General features: G+C 42.9%; 1 protein-coding gene across 1 annotated transcript; it reads left to right on the top strand.

Moving 5' to 3' along the window:
* Window positions 1–4511: 4511 nt before the first annotated feature.
* SKIL (SKI like proto-oncogene) lies at window positions 4512–18859 on the top strand. The gene is made up of 6 exons (XM_058812105.1): window positions 4512–5913; window positions 10523–10620; window positions 12067–12308; window positions 12513–12754; window positions 13774–13998; window positions 16783–18859. Exons 1-6 carry the CDS (start codon window positions 4807–4809, stop codon window positions 16942–16944), a joined length of 2076 nt encoding a protein of 691 aa, XP_058668088.1. The 5' UTR covers window positions 4512–4806; the 3' UTR covers window positions 16945–18859.
* Window positions 18860–20674: the final 1815 nt, after the last annotated feature.

Genomic DNA, 20674 nt, shown 5'->3' with positions numbered 1-20674 from the left:
CTTCAGCAGGGATGGTGTGAGGCGTTGTAGCAACAGAGGGATCTGCAACTGACCACAGAATAATGATGTTTTCCTGGGAAGAGAGAAGGTAGGCATTGGAGCCCCTTGGAGGAAAAACAGATTTTACCATATCTTGCATTTTTTTGCAGAGAGATCCCCCATGGGTTTATTTTAATTTTTTTTTCTGCTTATAATAAAGGGATCTGGACTGAATACTTGAAAGGTGGACTCTTACCATTTAATCACCAATAATTGAAGGCAAAGCAGCATATACATCCCAGATCTGTGCAGCTTTTGTGAGAGGTGGTTTTTTTTTCAGGCATAAAACCAGGAATTTCTTGTGTCCACATTGGACTTGTAAGGATGAGTAAAGTGTCTGGGCTTATACTCCCCTTACACCAGAGGAATAGTTCAAGTCCTTCAGGAGCTGAAGTGTTTTGTGCACTGTCCCCACTGTGATTTGTCCTGCAGGATGTGCTGTCTGCCAAAATCTATCAACTTTTTGTGCTTAAAACACAACCTGTAATAGGATATCTATTTTACAAGAGTGAAACCTCCTATGACAGATTAGCTAAGAGTCTGAACTGTTACAGCTTACTATTAAACATGACTTCCAAAGTGATTTTTTTTTTCTTTAAAAAGCATAATATAATCTCATCAGAGAAGAAAATGCACATCTTTGTTCACAGTTAAATTGTGCTCTCCAGGGCATAGTTTATAGTTAAATTGTGTATCTTCAGGGACTGTGTATCAGGGAAGTTTGTGAGCTTCCCCAGAGCCTCAGCACTTCTTGAAAATTCAGACACTTTATTAATCAAAGCAATATTCCTCTTGTGCTATTAGTGCACTTTATTACCTCTTGCAAAGGTCTGTAACTCAGGTTTTAATTGTGCAGTGTCTTCAGAACTGCTTTTCACAGTCCACAGTAGAAGTTGTAGGCAGAGCTAACACCTTTTTTTAGACAATTCTCTACCTACAAACTTTGTCTTCTATCGCCTGATTATTGTAGCTCTATAGCAACACTATCATTACAGCACAATAGTTACCAGGATCTGTAACCTGAAATGGAACATTTCTGCTGCAGAACCTGAAAAAAAAAAACCCAACAAATTAAACAATGCCACTGAATCCTAAGCTTCCGTGACACCAGGAGGTCTAATAAAAGATGGAATATCTGCCTACATATGTTGCCTTCCTCACAGACATTCATCAGTCCAGCTCCAATGTTAGATGTTACATTTTCTTCAGTAAATTTGAAAGGGATTATGACATAGTGCATTTCATTGATTGGTATTTGAAGCCTTTTTTTTTTTTTTTTTTGATCAGGTCATAAAGTCCAAGAGGGTGAAGCAGACAGGAATGTCTGTAATGTCTAGACGATTCCCTCATAGGTTCATATCTTTCACAATCTGCTCCAAAAGCTGGTGGATTTAGAATTCTTGTTTAATTCTGCCACATTATTGTGGCTTTTAAGCAGCCCTTATATCTGCTTAATAAATAAGCAGTGGGTGTTAGTATTCTTTGCAAAAATGTTTCCTTTTCTATAAAACCTTGGTGGTTTGGAAGAGGTTGGCAGAGGCCTTAAAGATCACTCAGATCCAAAGAAATTGTAGATATTGCTGCAGATAGTGCAACTGATGTGACGAGTTAAGAGGTGACTCGTGAAGCAGCTTTGCAGTGATGCTCAAGGGCCTCTCCATCAGCGAGGCAGCCCAGAGGAAACCTGAGCATATCAAAGGTGCGAAATCAAGGATTAAAGAGCACCAAAGGCCTCTCAGCAGCTCAGCAGCGAGGCGGGTTGTGCGGCTTTGCCATAATCCTCCTGGGACGGCTTTAGGGCAGCGCTGGCCGGTGCTAAGCGGTGCCTGGTGCTTGTACAACCGCCCCATTTTCATGCGCTGTGCTTTTGTGCTCCCATCAAAATATGTAACTGTGTGGGATGAAAGGAAACGGCAAATTGGATTGCGCCGTAATCCCAACTGAAGCGCTGTCTTCACGAAGATGTAAACTGAAAAGCTTTGGGCTTCTTGCAGGCAGAAGAAACTTGTAATACATGAACGAGTTGTACAGCGACTAAGCTGTCCCTGAAGAGCATCTTCCCCGCCTCTCCGCGGTTTGATCATTTCGCTTCCCAAAACATCTCCTGCGCTTCAGCATCTCCGTGGCTGGAGGGAGCAGTCTGTGACAGTGCTGCGGGGACAGGCGCCCTCACACTGTCCCGCCTTCCCCGTGTCTCCCTGTCCCCAGCAGTGGGGTGCCAGAGCACAGACCACCCTCGTGGGGACAGTCACCGTGAGACCCTTGCCGAGGAACGCTCTTTGAGGGATAGTCCCTCAAGGACTCTCACTGAGGGACCTTCTTTGAGGGACAGTCAGCGAGGGATCCTCTTTGAGGGAGCCCCGCTGCGGGACAGTCACTGAGGGACAGTCACGGAGAGCCCCTGGCTGGCGGCCTCTGCCCGCCGCCGCCGTTGCGCCTCAGGCGAGCGACACGCCCGACAGCTCCCCGACAGCGCCTGGCCCTCCTCCAGCCCGGCTTTTCCCCTTCTTCCATGGCCGCTCTCCTTCCCCCGCCCCAGCTGCCGCTCCGTCCCCGTCCCTCAGCCGGCCCCTCTCGGCCGCCGACGGGGGAGCGGCGACAGGGCGGCGCGGGGCAGGCTCTGACCGGGCGGGCTGAGGGGAATCCGGGCAGAAACAACACTTTTCCATATATATTCACTTTTAAATGTATATTACACATATCTATTTATTTATTTTATTTTTAATTTATCTTCCTGCTCTTTCCCCGCGGGCGGCGGAGTGGCGGGGGGGGAGGCCGGGCCGGGTTTCCCGGCGCTGAGGCGGCGGCGGGCGGGGGAGGGGCGGGCGGGCACTCCCGCCGCTGCCCCAGACAGTGGGCGGGGCCGGCGCGCGCCGCCGGCGGGTTCGTGCCCGCGCGCCGCCGCCGCCGCCGTCTCGGTCTCCGCAGTGAGGTCACGGGTGGGCGGCGCGAGCGCGGCGCCTGTTCCGCTCCCCGCGGCCGCCGGAGCCCCCGCGGCGCCGGGTGAGCAGCCGGGGAACTTACTGCGAACGGCGGGGAGCGGGGCGGCGGAGCCGGGGGGGAAGGGCGGGAGCGCCCGCCGGGGGATGGGTTGGGATGGGATGGGATGGGAGGGAGCGGCGGCTGCGGAGAGGCGGCGCGGGGGCGGCGGGCAGAGGGGGAGCGGGGTACCGGCGATGGGAGGGGGGCAGGGACACGGGGGCGGCGGAGCGGCGCGGTACGGCCGGGGCCAGCGGGGAGCCGGGCAGGGCGGAGGGGCGAGCCCGGCGGCGGGAGGGGGAAGGGCTGAGCCGTGCCCGGAGCGGTGCCGGCGGGGCCGGGGTGAGTCACGGCGCGGGAGGGAGCGGCGGCGTGCGGCGTCCCGGGAGGGGCTGCGGGGCCAGGGGTCGGTGCCCGGGATGCGGGGGCCGGTGCCCGGCCCGCGGCTCGCCGGAGCGCCCGTCCTTTGGGGCGTGCACGCCGGGAGAGCCGCTCCAGGACCGCCCCCTCCCCCGCCGGTGTCGCCCGTCGGTCGGGGCTCGTCCCGGTGTTCCGCGAGTTACCGGGGAGCGCACCCTGCCTCTGGCAGGGAATCCCCGATGGGTGCAGGGGGGCCTTTAAAGCTCATCTGCTTCCGACCCCCCCCCCGCCATGGGCAGGGACGCCTTCCACTGTCCCAGGCTGCTCCCAGCCCTGTCCAACCTGGCCTTGGACCCTTCCAGGGATGGGGCAGCCGCAGCTTCCCTGGGCTACCTGTGCCAGTGCCTCACTGCTGTCACAGAGAATAATTTCTTCCTTGTATCAAATCAAAACCTTCCCTCTCTCCGTTTAAAGCCATTCTCCCTTGTCCTGTGACTCTTGTCACACTTCTGCCCTTGTCAGAAGTCCCTCTCCAGCTCTCTTGAAGCCCCTTTAGGTACAGAGCAGACTCTGGGATTGCTTGTGATGGCCTCTCTCTCTTTCACAGGTTATCAGGAAGGACGGGCAGAACTCTGTGCTAGCACACAGCATGCATTCAGCCCATGGCCTGGATCTCACCTCTATTACTAATAACTTGGGCTGGGAAAATTCTGACACACGCCAGTGACATCTGTGCGAAAGGTGACTCTCTAGGGACGTTTCGTTTTTGCCGTCGCTCTGGATCAGCCTTTAATTTCAGGATTTATTTGTGAACTGCCATAGTAGCTGTCACGGTGGTGGTGGTGAAATCATAAAGCTGGCAGCACAATAAAGCAAGCCCTCAAGATTGTGTTTGATCTCTGGGAGCTGAAAGTGCTGAATAAAATTTTCACACAACTTAAACTACGTTTTGGATCAGTTTCGTTAAGATTGACATTCTTCTAACTGAGCCCATTTTTCTATTTTAATATTTAAATAGAGACTTATTTGAAAAGACAGTATATTTTTTAAAGGAAAAAAAAACGATTGAGGATGAGCACGCATCAGTGCATCGTTTTTTACTAAATTGCTGGACAAGACTACTGTGTAAAGTAGTGGCTGGTCTATGAAGAAAACCTTTTGTATACATATTACATTGGGGTTTTTATATTATAAAGTTGAACAAATAACTAAGAATATAGTGTAACCTCTCCATTAGTAATTTTATGGTATTACATGCAAAATGGGTTACAGTTTTTACTGTTGGATGCTGAAGAAGTAATGTTTTAATGAAAGGAGCGTGCAGCTTGGTGTACCTGAGGTAATCCAAGATCACAAAACTATTTTTTATATGAAAAAGCAAGAAAATGCACATTCAGGACTGGCTTAATTAAAGCCCAGTGTTAAGCAATGGAAAGCCCACAGATAAACTTCCCTCTAGGTCTGGTCTCAGACCAAAAAAGGAGCAGGATCCAAGAGGATGGGAGTCCTCCACTGAAAAAAGCAATGACAGAAATGCATGTAAATAACAAAGTACAGGTAGTAATAAATAAATTGCCAACAATAAAGAAGGAAAACCTGGATGACTATGATGAAACTCCGGTGGAGGCTGATGGGGAAAGCAACAAGCCAAGCAGTGCTTCACTATCTGAGCCTTTGAGTTTAAATCCAGGTTTGAAGCACACGTTGGCACAGTTCCACCTAAGCAGCCAGAGCTCGCTGGGTGGACCTGCAGCTTTTTCAGCTCGGTATTCCCAGGAAAGTATGTCACCCACTGTCTTCCTGCCTCTCCCATCACCACAAGTCCTCTCTGGGCCGCTGCTCATCCCTCCAGACAGCTCCACAGAACTCACACAGACCCTGCTGGAGGGGGAATCCATCTCTTGCTTCAAAGTCGGAGGAGAAAAAAGACTTTGCTTGCCTCAAGTGTTGAATTCGGTTCTCCGAGACTTCTCCTTGCAGCAGATCAACACGGTGTGTGACGAGCTCTACATCTACTGCTCCAGGTGCACTTCTGACCAGCTTCACATCCTGAAGGTTTTGGGAATTCTTCCGTTCAACGCTCCGTCCTGCGGGCTCATCACGCTGACAGACGCCCAGAGACTATGCAACGCTTTACTGCGCCCTCGCACTTTCCCCCAAAGCGGCAGCTTCCTCCCTGGCAAGAACACCTTGGCCCAGCTGAAAGAGACTGGCAGTGCCTTCGAGGTGGAGCACGAATGCCTGGGCAAGTGCCAGGGGCTGTTTGCACCTCAGTTCTACCTTGCCCCCGATGACCCGTGTATCCAGTGCTTGGAATGCTACGGGATGTTCTCGCCCCAGACCTTCGTGATGCATTCACACAGATCCCCGGACAAGAGGACCTGCCACTGGGGCTTTGAGTCGGCCAAGTGGCACTGCTACCTGCACATTAACCAAAAATACCTGGGCACGTCGGAGGAGAGAGAGCTGAAGCATCTCCTGGAGGAAATGAAGGAGAAATTCAGCGAGAAAAATCAGAAAAGGACTCGGTCCAAAGTAAGTTCACCTGGTGTAAAACTCCCAGATCTCTCTCTGCTCACACATAAGTACTTGTTTTAGAAGCACATTACTTGGCTTTTCTAAGTGGGAATACTTGTCACATCAAGCCTAAGTTAAATTTGTGAGAGCTTCACCATGGAAATAACATTTCTCAATAAGAGGGGTGGTAATTTCTTTCCTCTTTGGGCTGCAAGTAACCATTCGAGCTGGATTGGCTTGGTTGGTTCTTGTTCTGTCCTAAGGTGTACAGACTCTGGAAAATTCAGGCTATTGTGAAAATTCTTGTTCTCCCATTTGACCTTTGAGTAGGTTTTATACAGTGTGTGCTGCAGCAGCTGAGCAAAGCAGAAAGGAGCTTGAAAATCAAGTGTTACAAAGGAATTCCTCATTTGTTATTTGTACTCCAGCATGCACACGTGGGTTGGATGGCAACCTGGCTTGCTGGCCACCCATCTCATGACTTGTGTGCAGGGTATTGGTGCTTTGCTAAATGGCTATTTAGAAGCCCAAAGCCTGCTTGTTCAGCAAGAGCTTTCTGTTTAAACCACTTGTGCAGTGAAATATGCCAAAAAGAGGGGGTTTTAAGCAGCCCAAGTAATGAGCTGTGGGCCGGTATCTTGACAATAGTTAATAATAGACATCTTATTTTTTCCTAAAATACTGCTGCAAGTCTGTGCTGTGGTTCCAAAATACAGAGCTTATTTGTCCCTTGGAGAGCTTCTACTTTAAATAATAGGACAAGCAGCAGAGAAACATTAATATCATAGATGTTCTCATTCATGGAAAACACAATTTTGGGGTATAAACTTTAATAGGCTTTTAATGGTTTCTGCTCCATGACAGTTCTTTTCAGTGTATTCAGTGTGTCTATGTCTGTTTGATGGCTGCTGGTTTGATAAATCCATGTTGCCTGTTGGATGTTTTGTGGTGGATTTCAAAATAGCAGCAGGAGCAGCGCAGATGGTTGAGCCCAAAAAGGGGTGCTATGAGCTGACACCTTTCTGCACAAATCTCTGAAAAGTTGGTGTTGCAGGAAGGCTGACTGTAGTAACAGGTATTGTCACAGTGGTGCCAGTCTGCAGGAAGAGATTTTACCAGCAGATTCCCATGGAAGTCTGCAGTATGGCAGGCTTCCACATGCTGAATTATTTGAAGATGCAGTCTCCTAGCAAAGAGACTTTGCTTTTCAACTGATAAAGATATGTCAGTCTTTATTCTTGCAGTGCCAGTGTAAGAAAGAAACTACAGCATGGTGGATGCAGCAGTGGAAATACTCTTCCATGTTCACACCTGTAAATGCTGCTTTCCTTCCCACAGCTGCAGATTTCAGACAATGAGATCTTTCAGTTTCACTGCAAAGATGAAAAAAACCCAGCTGAAATGAGCAGTGGCAGTAATTTGGACTCAACTGGTACAAATTAAATTGTAAAACTTTCTGCAGTCTTCTGTTGCAGACGTGTGAAAACAGAGTCAGAAGCTGTGAAAACCTCAGCACAGTACAGTGGTGAGGGAGGTTTTAGGTTTTTTTCGTCCTGTGGATATTCATCTGGGAAGTAGAAAAGAGTAAAAACGTTTAAGAAGGCAGTGCTGGAGTACAGTTTCCCTTTCCTTGTCCTGGGAGAGCTTAGGCTGCTTCAGAGAATCACAGAGTGGTTTAGGTTAGAAGGGACCTTAAAGTTCATCTCACCCCACGCCCCTGGCCTGCACAGGGACACCTTCCACAGACCACATTGCTCACAGCTCCATCCAGCCTGGCCTTGAGCAGCTCCAGGGATGGAGCAGCCACCACTTCTTTTCCTCATTTCAGGTATCAGGTACAACACGTAGACGTTCCCTTTCCTTGCACTCCTAGGGGAGTTTATTGCAGGCTGTTCTGTTTGCTGCTCTGTCACCTCCTCAACGCCTTTGCTGAGTCAGTCCTCAGAAGTGCTGACACATCCTTTGTGCTTGTCTTGGAGGACCCAGGAAGAGCAGTTGCCCTTGGCTAGGTCTTTGCCCATCTAGTAATAATGAATTAATTAAATCCCATAGTCCTTGGAGCATCCTGGATGCCATGCTTTGCCTTTCTCCTTAGCATTTCCCTCTGAGTTTATTCACCTCACAGTGCAAATACGCTTTTGTTTCAATATTTTAAGAGCAAAGTACTCTTGAGATTAATTCCTTTCTGTTCTTTGTGAAGCTGTAAGCTGTGTGCTTGATTGTCACAATTTTCTGTGGAGTTCTAGGCTGCAGTGCAACATCCACCTGCTCTTCATGGAACAGCTGTCACCGAGTCTGCTGATTCCTGCTCTGACAGATCCTTGTTCCCTTTGACTTTGCGACAGTTTCTCATCATCTCTGCACTAAAACTTTGCTTTCCTTCTCAGGCTGATTCCTTGAGCTGGTCACAGTTTTATAAATCCAATCTCTGCTAAAACTACTGGCTTAATGATTACACTGAAATAATTACTTACTTATATTTTTTTTTTTCCTTAAAGAATGGCATTGTCCAACTAACCTTTAAGAAAAATAAGTAATTTTTCATGTAACCCTTTTTAACAGTTGGAGTAGAAGAAATTCAACTTATTGTGTTTATAGAATTATTTAAGAGCATCTAAAATAAACAAATTGTTGGGTAATAAAATAGACACATATATATATATATATATAAATAGATGCCTTATTTCGTTTACCTGAATGGTGAGGGGAAGAATCCTGTTAGAAAAAGACTTCATTTATTTATGGTAACATTTCATTTTCTTTCCTAAGTAAAGAATTTGATTGCATGCTATGAAATTCATTTGCAAGATTCACCTAACGGGTAGACAGTAAATTCAGTTTCCACTTGAAATAGGTAAAAAAAAAATCTGACCTAGTAATTTGAAATAGAGATGACCTGATAATTTCAGATGTAAATATATAAGCACATTAAAATGTGAGTCCTGAAATATGGACAAATGTGATCTGAAGCTAAAATCAGATCACTGCATACTAGCTGCAGTATAAGTAGATTAGATGTGATTATTTAAATTATTGGAATGATCTGAGTAAGTAGAAAAAACTTGGCAAGTGTCAGGGTGAGGCCGTTTTTCTAGAGATTATTCAAATCTTTTTTATTTAAAGCCTTTTTATGACTTTACAACTCTTCCTTGTTCCCTCCCTCCTTTCTGTCTATGGAAGTGATTTGAGGAACTGCAGGGGTTGAATTTCAGTTTCACTGTGGGAGCTGAGTTTCCTGGGGTGGGAGCTCTGGCCAGGATGGGGCAGGTGGGGTTTGGTCCCTGCCAGGGCTGGGGCTGTTGGATTGTGCAGAGCATGGCTCAGCTCACACCTGTGGCACTGCCAGGGATGAAGTTCTCTAAAGGTTTATTCCAGGGTGTGAAAATACAAACTTCTCTGATTGCGTAGCACATAAGAAGTTGTGGAGATATTAGAATGCTACATAAAGGTGTCAATACAGGATTATTTAACTTTATGAGCTGTTTTATAATTGAGCAGCTTGTGGAAGGTACAGGGTCTGGCTGGAATGGTGTTGACTTATTTTGTAGCAGCCTGTGTGGTGCTGGGCTTTGGATTTGTGGCTAAAACTGTGGCTAACATGCCAACGTTCTGGCTACTGCAATAAAAGGAGGAGAAAGAGAGTTTGGCATCCAGGGTGGACTGAGCCATGCCCTTTGCTTCACTTGTGTTTTTCTCTTTCCTTCACCTCTTAAACCAGCTTTATCTTCATCCAGGAGCTTTCTTGCTCTTTTCCCTTCCATGCCCTGGGGATGGTGCTGAGGGAGCAGCTCTGTGGGTGCCTGGCAGCTGCCTGGGCTCAGCCAACCACACCCTACCCAAAACCCCATGGCCCAAGGCTGTTCTAGTACAGTGAAATTGTCAGTCCATTTCTTAGCTCTGAGAATATTGTAAATATATGGTGAGACACCTTTCACTTGAAATTAAGAGCAACTTTGCAGGGGAGCACCAGTATCACCAGGAATTTTAAGTAAAGAGTAGTTCCAAAAACATTTCTCAAGACACACAGAACAAGAATTGCTTTCCAAATGCCAAATACACAGAAGTTTTTAAGATTATGTATTCTGATGCACCTGAGTAAATTTTGTTTGCTACTGCAAAGGGAATGGCATTTTCATGCTACTGGGAGCAGCTGTGCCTACTTGTGTAATAAAAATTTGTGATGACTGAAGAAAGTTCTGTCCCTGGTACACCAGTACACTGTTCCATTTAATTTTGAAATAAAGTATCTGGCAGTTGCTTACTTTATATAGACACATTATTACAAAAGGCTCCTACAACCTTTTGGGAATCCTAGTTTCTGCTTTCTGTTTCTCCCAGGCTTGTTTAGTAGAGTTTTGGAAACTCAGCAGAGCTTTTAGATAGGTCTGTAAAGATGTTTTTCTTTAATTTCATTGCTCTTTTGCCCACAGTGGTAAATTTGAGATCAAAGAATTCTGTGGCTTGCATCACCCTGCACCTTTGCCAAAGACACCCCATTTCCCAGTGCCCCACTTTCTCTGGTGTACCTGTATTAATGGTGTAAATGCCATTTCTCTGAGGAGTGATTACGAACATGTAAATAACTTGTATCCATGTTTCGATTACCAGTTTATTTTAATTCCTTTAGGCAGAGCCACAGCAGAACCTGGAATTATCACAGTGGTATCCAGTTATAAAGCAAGAAGCAGAAACTGATCCTCAACCACCTTCCTTTTTCCACCCCAGGTAACTGAGTTTCTATGTAGAGCTGTAAGCACTGTCAAGTGTTCAAATACTTTTGGCTATTTAGGTATAATTCAAACTGAAAAAAATGTATTTGCAATCTGAACTATGAGGAAAACTCTTCAGGTATCACACAGGAATAATTTAACCCTAAATTTTTATGCACTTCTTAATATAAATACTAATGAACTGCTTATGAGTGGTTTTAGGTATAAGACTCAAGCTGTGACCTGTGGGTGTTCTTCAGCAGGCAATACAATTGAAATGTAATTAAAATTTCCCCTTTCTTACTAGAAATGAGAGAGGTAACTTTTGATCTTTCATGTGGTAATACAATGCATGCATGTGGAAAGCTGCACAGGGCCTATTTACCATGAGGACCACTTAATTTCCTTCCAGAAGAGACTTACAAGAGGTGTTTGAAGGCTTTCTCCCACAGTGGAACAAGGGTTGCAGCTGAATTGTTTGTGGGATGGTTTCCTGGTTTTAGAAATTAAGTGCATTTCCTTGACTCCTTACCCAATTTGTGACCTGCAGCAGTGAGGGAAATTGTTTTTCTTGATACTCCTCTTGCCCTCACCCTGTGGTTGCACAGGTCCTGAATTTGGGTCAGGGCAGACACACATCACACTGGTTCCCATGCAGAGGGGAGTGGAGGGGAGTTCCCATGCACAGGTCCTGAATTTGGGTCAGGGCAGACCCTTTTTGGTGCACACACATCACACTGGTTCCCATGCAGAGGGGAGTGGAGGAGATTCTGTGCTGGGCCCTCATGTTCTGTTTCTGCCAGTGCCTTCCTCCAGAGCCAGGAGAAAGGGAAGTGTTGAAGACATCAACTGGAGCTCCAGTGACACTGGTGATCTTGGCCCTGCCCTGAGCACACCTGGGGCTCCCTTCCCTCTGCACTAGGCTGAGGGGAAGGTGGGACACAGGGCTGCTCCCAGGAGTCCAGGAGCTGTGAAAATCCAAATGGGCAGCTCAGTGTACCTGGGAAGGAAGGTCCAGCATTGGTCTCAAATGTGCCCCAGGACTGTCAGAACACAGCTTTGTTACTTAAGTGAGGTTCCCATTCCCACTTCACTGATCACCTCCCATCCTCATAATGTAAGGATTATGAAAATGCTGGAGAGTCTGGATTCAGTGACATCCTAATTTCACTCTTTGCATTTAAATGAAGCCTTCATATGATTTACTGTAATTTTTTTAAAATAAGCCATTTTGAAAAATCTACTTTTTGATAGCCTCAAAACCTTATCTAGATAATCTACTCAGTAAAGATTAAGTGGGTCATTAGCCTTTCCTTTTGCATAGGAAGAATTTTAAAAGGACATGCTTATTTTTCATTGATGCTTTCACAGTTTGAACTCATGTTAAATTAAACTTCCTGCTCTCAACCAGCCATCTTTTATTGTCTTACCTCTGAATTTTACTCTTCTGCTGTTTTTTCAGTTACTACCTTTATATGTGTGACAAAGTGGTTGCCCCGAATGTGTCTCTTGCATCTCAATATAAGGATGTTGCAAAAACATCAGTAAAAGCTTCAGAAGTTAATAAATCCTCACCTGGGCACTCAGAGAAGAAGCTCAGTAGTGGAAAGCACAAAAAAGCTGCCTCCTATCCAGAGGTTTCTCTTGAAGAACAGGAAAAAATTGACTTGAAAACTGGGGTGGAGCAGCCAAATAAACGTTTAGGTGAGTAGTGAGAATTATATTGAGGGCTTTGATTTTTATACCACGGAATTTTGGAAAGCTTTACACCGAACTAGAATTTTGTGATGTCACTTCAGGTTTCCAAAAATTCCCTCCACCTTTTTGTAATCTAAGTTTTCTTTGCATTTGTTTCACTCTGGAATTTGAACTTTCTGTGATCATTGTTCTCTGTTTTCTCCCGTGTAGATCCTCCCGTGTCAGCTCGTCCTGTGAGAGGTGCAAAGTCCGAGCGCGTTTCTTCCAAACCCCCCAGGGACCCTGGCCGTGCTGAGGGAGGTGCTGATGCACGAACCTTGTCCCCCACGCTCATGAAGGACATCAGCTGTGAGGATGACAAGGGCAGGATCATGGAAGAAGTCATGAAGACCTACATCAAGCAGCAGGAGAAGCTGAACACGATTTTGCGGAGGAAGCAGCAGCTCCAAATGGTACCGTGGCAGTCTGGCTGCATTTCCCCTGGGCAGCAGGGAGCTGCTGTGGGCTGTGGGCTGGCTCCTCTGTCACCATCACACATTGCATCATTTAGAAACACCAGAGCACACTGATCATCTTTCCCTCAGCTTAAATCCAGACACCAAATCTTCAGTGTGCCTTATGCTCATGAGTTTTGAGCCCACTAATAAGTGGTGCCTCTTCAGTTTGCAGCTGCTGGGTCCAAGCAGTTCCTGCTTTTGCTGTATCCTCTAAAATTTCTCAGTTTTCAGGTTTTTAAAGATGCAGATATCAGTATTCTAGGAATGGTCTTATCACTGCCTTGTACAAAAAAGAATACCACTTTCCTATTCCCATGTGCTAAGCCATGCTTTTAGGGATTTTATTTTTAGTCTTTTCTTTAATAATGGATTATTTTAAAAGCTGGTGTTCATTTGTGACATTTCTGTTTTCTGAATTCAGTGAAATACTGTCTTTGCTTCTTGCATCCATGGAACAGACCTAATATTTTAATTTATTTTAATTTAAATGTTAATCTCAGAATCTAGGAGCTCAGGTAGGGTCCTAGAGCTGCTACTTCAAAGTTGTTCTGCTGTTGGAGGTAAAGCTTGTAGATAAGTTTAAAAAAATGCAAGTTTAAAAATATCAAAATGTCAGTGGACAAAGAAATCAAACACTTGATTTTGTTTTCTGGTGCTACGCTTCTTGCATCTTCAAAGTATATTCTAGTGAATCAGTGCTTCTGCTTCCTGAGGTTCACTGCTGGAAATGTAAATTTGTTTCTGAAAGCTCCATGTACTTGGACGTAAAAGTAATTTCTTAAAAATTAGAATGCATGTTACAGAATTCCATGCTGTCATTGATAAGTAGATAAATACCATTATCAGGCTGTTGTTCTTGGTAGTTACAAATGGTCTTTTTGTCCTCATTGGTTCCAGAAACACTTTTAAATTGATTTTGTTTACTTTTCTGGTGTTTGAAGGAAGGAGTATGTGATCTTGATCTTTCTTTACAGGAAGTGGAAATGTTAAGCAATTCTAAAGCTATGAAGGAACTGACTGAAGAGCAGCAGAATTTACAAAAAGAACTCGAATGTTTGCAAGCAGAGCATGCACAAAGAATGGAAGAATTTTATTTTGAGCAGAGAGACTTGGAGAAGAAACTGGACCAAGTGATGAAGCAAAAATGTAGCTGTGACTCCAATTTGGAAAAAGATAAAGAAGCTGAATATGCAGCACAGGTGAGAAGGGAAGGTTTGTTTCAAACAAAACATGTTTGGTGTATCAGGAAATTGTGAAGGTGTTGTTCAGCCACCTTAGGGTTTCGTTTTCTCTGTTTGTTCTGACACCACAGACAGATACCAAAATAGGTCAGTGACAGCAATATTTATTTTCCTGTTCCTTGATTGAAACCAAGGCAGAATGTGATTTACAGAAACATATGACATTATTGATGAAACATTAAACTTAAACATGAGGTCTCTTACATCCTCATTTAAAACAAATTCTGTTTTTAATGTATGTGGGCTTGCCTGTGACACAGACTTAAACATTATTATTATTATTTTATATTAAAAAAAAAATCCAAACCTCTGAACCTTCTTTTTGTCAGATTTGCAGCATACCTTGCTGCTCCTCATGTTACTTGGTGGTAGAAATTCCTGCAGTATCTGATGATTCCCTTCTGGGCTCTGCCAAAACATTTGGCCAAGAGTTTTCTTGGAAATGAAAATCATATTGGTGTCTCTCATTCTAGCCTTTGGATTCATATGTCAAAACCTATGGAGCTATTTCTTCCTCTCACTTTCCTTTTGGCTTTTACTATAGCTTTTTTATGTTGGAGGTTATTCCAATGGGTAAAAATATAGTTAATGACAAAGGGAACCTTGGAATGCCCCTTTTAAAAATCAGCTGTAGTTATGATTAATTTTTTAAATTTTGCCCTGTATCACAGCAAACTAATCTTAACAAGCTCATTTTTAAAGTGAGCAAAATCTAAAACTTGAGCTCAGTAAAGCTCTGTGGTCCTTTGTTCACAGCTGTGTATATTTCCTGTTCAGACTGACTCAAACTGAGAAACAGGCACTACTTGAGAGACAGGTTTTGGTATTTTTGGTGAGTAGGGCAGAGACTCTGATCGTAAATCCTTCTCATGAATTTAATTTCATGACATCCCACTCCACTGATTCCTGGCCTTTGCTGCCAGAAATAATCCTCTCTGACTAAGGCCTGATTTACTAAACATCTGGTACAAGCCCTGTTAGTGCAAGTAACAACATGTTCTAATTTATGGAGATCATCATGTACAGCATGTTTCATAGGGCTTGTGCAGCTCACTCCCTTTGGAGGGTGAAAATGTGGATTGTTCCCCAAGGAGGTTGGTTGTGTGTTCCTTTTGAAGTTAGATCTGAAAACTACATACATTCCTTGTGTAAAAGTTTACTCTGTTATTATTACCTCTGTGGTGGATCTATTCATGACGTATAATTTCAACCTTTTTTTTCCATTTATCACATCTTGCTGTAGATTCTGGTTCCAAGAAGCACCAGAGTTAAACAGAGGTCTTGGGAACAGAGAACTTCCCCAAGCTGTGGATACAGCATTTTAAAAAGCCTTAATCTGATGTGTTCTTGAAGCAGTTGCCCAGGCTGCCTTTCCTGTCTGAGAACTGTGGACTAGGAGGAATCCTTGTACATTAAACAGAATTAAGAATTTGGTATTTGCAGCTTGCTTAAAAGTCTCTTCTCCTTTGTGGACCTGTCTGAATACGCACTGTCTTGTCCCCTTTTTTGACTTCTTTATTGAAACACTTGCTTCACCCTGTCAGTCATGGTAAGGCAGAATAACCAGTCCTGGAGCCTTTCCTGGGAGCTGGAAATCAAAGCCAGACGTGTTGCAGCATGCAGGCAGTGGGCACTGTTGCACTGCAGCACTTCACTGCAGCACTTGTGCAGTCAGCACTTAGAGCATTAACAGCCTGTTGTTGGCCAAAAACTGCTGAAATATTTCTGATTATTGAAGTGGGGATGAAATGTGGTGTTTCTCTAAAGCCAGCACAGCCATCCCTTCACCCAGTACGTTCTGTGAACACCATTAATACCCTGTATGTTCCTGCTCTTTCCTTCAAATGAGTTGTGTTCCTAATTCTCAGTGAGATGGATGCTTAGTGATAATGTACATCAGGTACTGATGCACACCTATCATTATAAAGGCAGATGGGTTTTTAGATGGAATTAAATTGTAATAAATTTAGATGGAATTAAATTATAATAAGTCATAAATAAATTGAATGGTCTTTTAGCCCCACGAATCAATGCTGCTTTCCAGTCTCCTCACTGTTTTAACTGCTGGCAGTATACTATAGGCAATAAGGAACTTTCCCACACTTGAAAAGATGTTTCCAGATGTCACTGTAAATAATTTTGGTGAGTTCTAGCAAGTTTGAGCCTTGTTGTATTACAAAGTGGAAAAGAATACTTAACTTCTGTGTCTAAACACAAAATATATCACAAAAACATTTGTGTGGACTCAGGTTTATATTTGAGCACATACACACACAGATGGTTATGTTCAAGATTTTCTAAATATTTCATTTATACTAAGGAATATCAGAAAACAGTGTTGGTGGTTTTGTTTCTTCTAGAAACACATTCAGGCTTTGAAATAAGGTAAGGGAAATGGACCTGGGAAATGAAAAAATGCAGTTTGTTCTGGAATTTGTGTCACATCCAATGCAAACATCACAATTTTTCCCAACAGATTCTGTGTGTTATTGACAGTCTGGTGTGACAGTTCATATAGCTACAACTTATCTTCATTTAACAATTAGATTTTCTCACTTTTTAATTACAGTATGAGGTTTATGCAACTTTGCACATGGACATTGTTTGCTAATGGTGTAGCAGGTAAATGATAATTTGTCAACCGCATAATTCTGGTTGGCTGAAATACTTGGATCATAGAGTGACCACCTGTGACTCTTTGATGATTGCTAAAATTTACTCTGTGTCTCTTGTGTTTCCCAGCTGGCAGAGCTGAGGCAGAGGTTGGATCATGCAGAGGCAGACAGACAAGAGCTCCAGGATGAACTGAGACAGGAACGAGAGGCCCGGGAAAAGCTGGAGATGATGATAAAGGAGTTGAAGCTGCAGATCCTGAAATCTTCCAAAAATGGCAAAGGAAAATAGAAATTGGAAGAGGAAGCATGACTGTGTCCTTCAAACAGGGTGTTTTGGTTTTAATGATTGTGAACAATTTTTTTGTGCTGAGAAAAAGTGTTCTCTCTGGATTTGTATTTCCCAGACAGGTCCAGATGAACATATACATAGATATAAATAAGTAGAGATAGACATTTTTAGATTTTCCTAGCCAATGAAAATCTGCATTGATTTGTACTGGTGTTTTTCTCAAACGATGAAAAATACTAAACTCTTGATTTAGAGTGACCAGTTTCTGTCTATTTCTAATGCAGTCTTAAGGACTCTACACCTTTTAACATTGTCTGTTAAAACATATGTGGGTATCTTTATTTTGCTATCAATTGCACATCCAGTTATAAAAGTACATTAAAAATATCCTCCATTCTTCAAGGTCTTAAATAGTTTGGGTTTCAGTGAGAATTAAATATTCTTGAACTGAGGAAAGTAAAGGCAGCTTTTTGTCTGTAAGACAGAGCTCAAAATTGCCACAACTGATTGATGATTGAGTATCAAAAGTGATTTACCAGCATGAGTTTTTCCCATAATTTCATTGTGTGAAGTCAGCTGATCTTTTCAGTATTGTCTGTTTAACAGCTCATTATCAGTCTAAGGAGTGTTAGAGCCAGCACTTGCTTGCTCTGCTGGAAAACATTAGGGGTTGTTTTTTTGTTTGGTTTTGGGTTTGTGAATTAAAAAAAAATTGCAGTTACAGTGGAATCTTGGGAAGTTAAAAATTCACAAGTTTTCATCTGTTTTTTTCTGTCTAGGACATATGAAAGAAACATTAATAAAAGGCTTAAAGGTGGGGCTTTTCCATTTAGAAACTGAGAAAGCTTGACTTCGCTGTTTTTCAGATATTAATGCTTTCAAGAAAAAGAATATTTTTTTTAAAGGAATATGTATTAATTTCTTCAGTACCCTAAGCCTTCACATTTTGAGCTTCTTGCCAACTTGCGGATTTTTCTTTCATCACATAGAACAGGCCTTAACTGACATTGTGATCATAGCTTAAAATATAAAATTCTGAGGTATGGCACTTTGAAAAATCATTTTGATAGTCTCTGTATTTGAATGGCATGGTAGGGTTACCATGAATTAAGAAAATACAGCATGTTTGTTAAGCTATAAAATGGGAAATGTGTAATTGTACAGAATTACTGTTTTATGTATATATATAATGTCTGAGTACTTCTGAAGTCTGGTTCCTAGTGGGTTAAATGCATGGCTAAAGTTGGATGAAGAAAAACTTTTTTGCACTTCTCTCCAAAAAAGTGGATACAGCTGGCAGATGTCAGCTGGTCATGTCAGTGATAGGAATATTTTAGTAATTCTAGTGTTTCACTATATAGTTTTAACTTTTAGTTTCTGGTTTGAGGTACTTAAGTTTAATATTCTCTTAATAATTCAGTTAATTTTGGATGAAACCACTAGTAAAAGCCTACACTGATTTTTTTTTTTTCCCTCAACTATTAAAACTGAAAACTCCTTTTTTGTTTCTCTGTTAGTGATATAACAAGACTGAATATCACAGAGAAAGATAAACTTGCACATATGTTTAAATTGAATGAGAAATGAGGTGGTAAATTAAATGACATGGAGTATTAGAATGATTTTTTAAAAAACTGTATAATTTTTTGTTTATGAGCTCTGTGTCATATTTACACTGACAAGTAAAGCAAGTTAGATAAAAAGAAATAATTTTCTTTGTCGGTGTTGAGAATCATAGAATGGTTTGGGTTGGAAGGGATCTTAAAGATCATCTAGTTCCACCCCCTGCTGGAAAAGAATACCAGGATTATATTTTTCTCTTCTTCAGCTCCCATCTCCAAATTTTTCCTTTGGAAAGAAAACCAAAAAAAAAAAAAAAAAAAAGAAAAAAAGAGAAAAAAAAACAAATTAAAAAGGAAACGGCCTGTCTTTGCAGCTTGGTTTGGAGGGAAAGGAGCTGACTCAGTGGTTCTGGTTGTGTGTGCACCATTGCTTTAAAAACACCAGGAATGTTTTGTTGTCCAGCCACCAGTGGGCACAGGGAGAGCAGGCAGGAGCATTGCTGGAGCTTTGATGGCTGGGGAGCAGAGCTTGAGGCTGCCCTGTGGGATGGGCAGATCCTGTGCTGGATGAGCTGGGAACTGGGCAATCCCACCTGGGTGCTGCTGAAGGATGGACAGAGTCCCTTTGTGCTGCTTCTGGGGTGGTGGGTGTGGGTAAAACCTCAGCTCCTTCTCACAGCTGATGCACCTCAGCATTTCTAGCTGAGCTGTTGGATGTTTGGAGCCCTGCTGGGATTATTCTAGTAGTAGGATAGTGAATATTCCATTTCCATTCAGGTCTTGTCTGTGTTCTTGTCCTGCTCAGAGGTTCCCCTTGGCCAGGGAGGGCTGGTGCAGCCCAGGTTCCTGTGCCTCAGCCAGCACTTGGGTCACTGCTGGAGGCTCTGGAAATGCTGTGGCCATCCTTGGTACCAATAAAAAAGGGGCCATCCTTGGTACCAATAAAAAGGGGGCCATCCTTTGTACCAAAATTTTCACTGTTGCAAGAGCTCCAGCAGCTATAGGAAGTTTCACCAGTTCCAATTGCAGATAAGGCCCTCCTAATTATTTTTGAACATCTGGCTGGTAAAGCCAATGGAACATTTATTAAAATGACCTTAAAAGTAGCTTTGTAAATATTCCACTTAGTTAATCTAAGGTTAGAATGCATTTTAAATTATTGTAATCCTCTTAAAATTCTTCAATACTACTTTCAGGCTCTTGACGTAACATAAACAATTTTCATATCTGTAGACTTAATTTTATACTGATTTTAAGTAATAATGTATACATGAATGTGCCATAGACCTTTGTGTGCTCACAGTCTCTGAAAGATAGTTTTCTAGTAAATTGTAAATAATGCTCTTAAGTTTTAGAAAAAATATATGTTGACTTTTTTTTGCTACCTTATCCTAATTCTGTTGAATGGTTCATTTTACAGCCTGACATAGGAACTTGGAATGCACACTTGAGGGCCCTCACTTAAGTGCACACTTAATGGTAGAGACTAAATCAGTCATTAGATCTTTAATTTTAGTCACAGCATGCTCATTTTATGTATTGTTTGGTTTGCCTTCAGTCATTGCTTGCTCACCTTTTCAGGCAAGAAGTAATTTTACCAGGTAGCTGTGACATGAAACCTGTAGAACAAAGCCCTAAAATTGTCTATAATTTGAAAGTTGCTTTCTTAAACACCTACACCAAAATGGAAGTTGCCTAGTGCACCTTTTGGAATAAGTAGGATTGGGGGTGAATAACTAATTTGCTCCTATATTTTATAACAGAGAAATTTAACATGCTTTGTATACTTTAATAAATAAAATATGAGAGCTTAGAGCATAAAACTCTTGTAATTTTGGCAGTCTGGAAACACCTCACTTACAGTGTAACCAGGTGTCCCTCAATGAAAGAGATTTTTATCTAAATCTCCAAACTTAGTTAAGTCTGTGTTTTAGTTTTTGTAAAGCATATCGTTCAGTTGGAGTATTTAGATGAATGTAGTTATGTTTCACATTCTTAAACTAATTTTATTCTATATTTAATATATTGATAGCTTAGATGTAAAACCATCTGTACATAGTAAAGGCATAATGCAATTAGTGATGTAGGAAAAGTTGGGTGGGAGCATAAAGCTACTGGTGGCCTGAAAAGAAAGAAGTCTTGGCCTGAATTTTAGAAGTCACAATGTT

Source organism: Ammospiza caudacuta, chromosome 11 (genome assembly GCF_027887145.1).
Source record: "Ammospiza caudacuta isolate bAmmCau1 chromosome 11, bAmmCau1.pri, whole genome shotgun sequence".
Classification (NCBI taxonomy): Eukaryota; Metazoa; Chordata; class Aves; order Passeriformes; family Passerellidae; genus Ammospiza; species Ammospiza caudacuta.
This window is presented reverse-complemented; position numbering and strand designations above follow the sequence as displayed.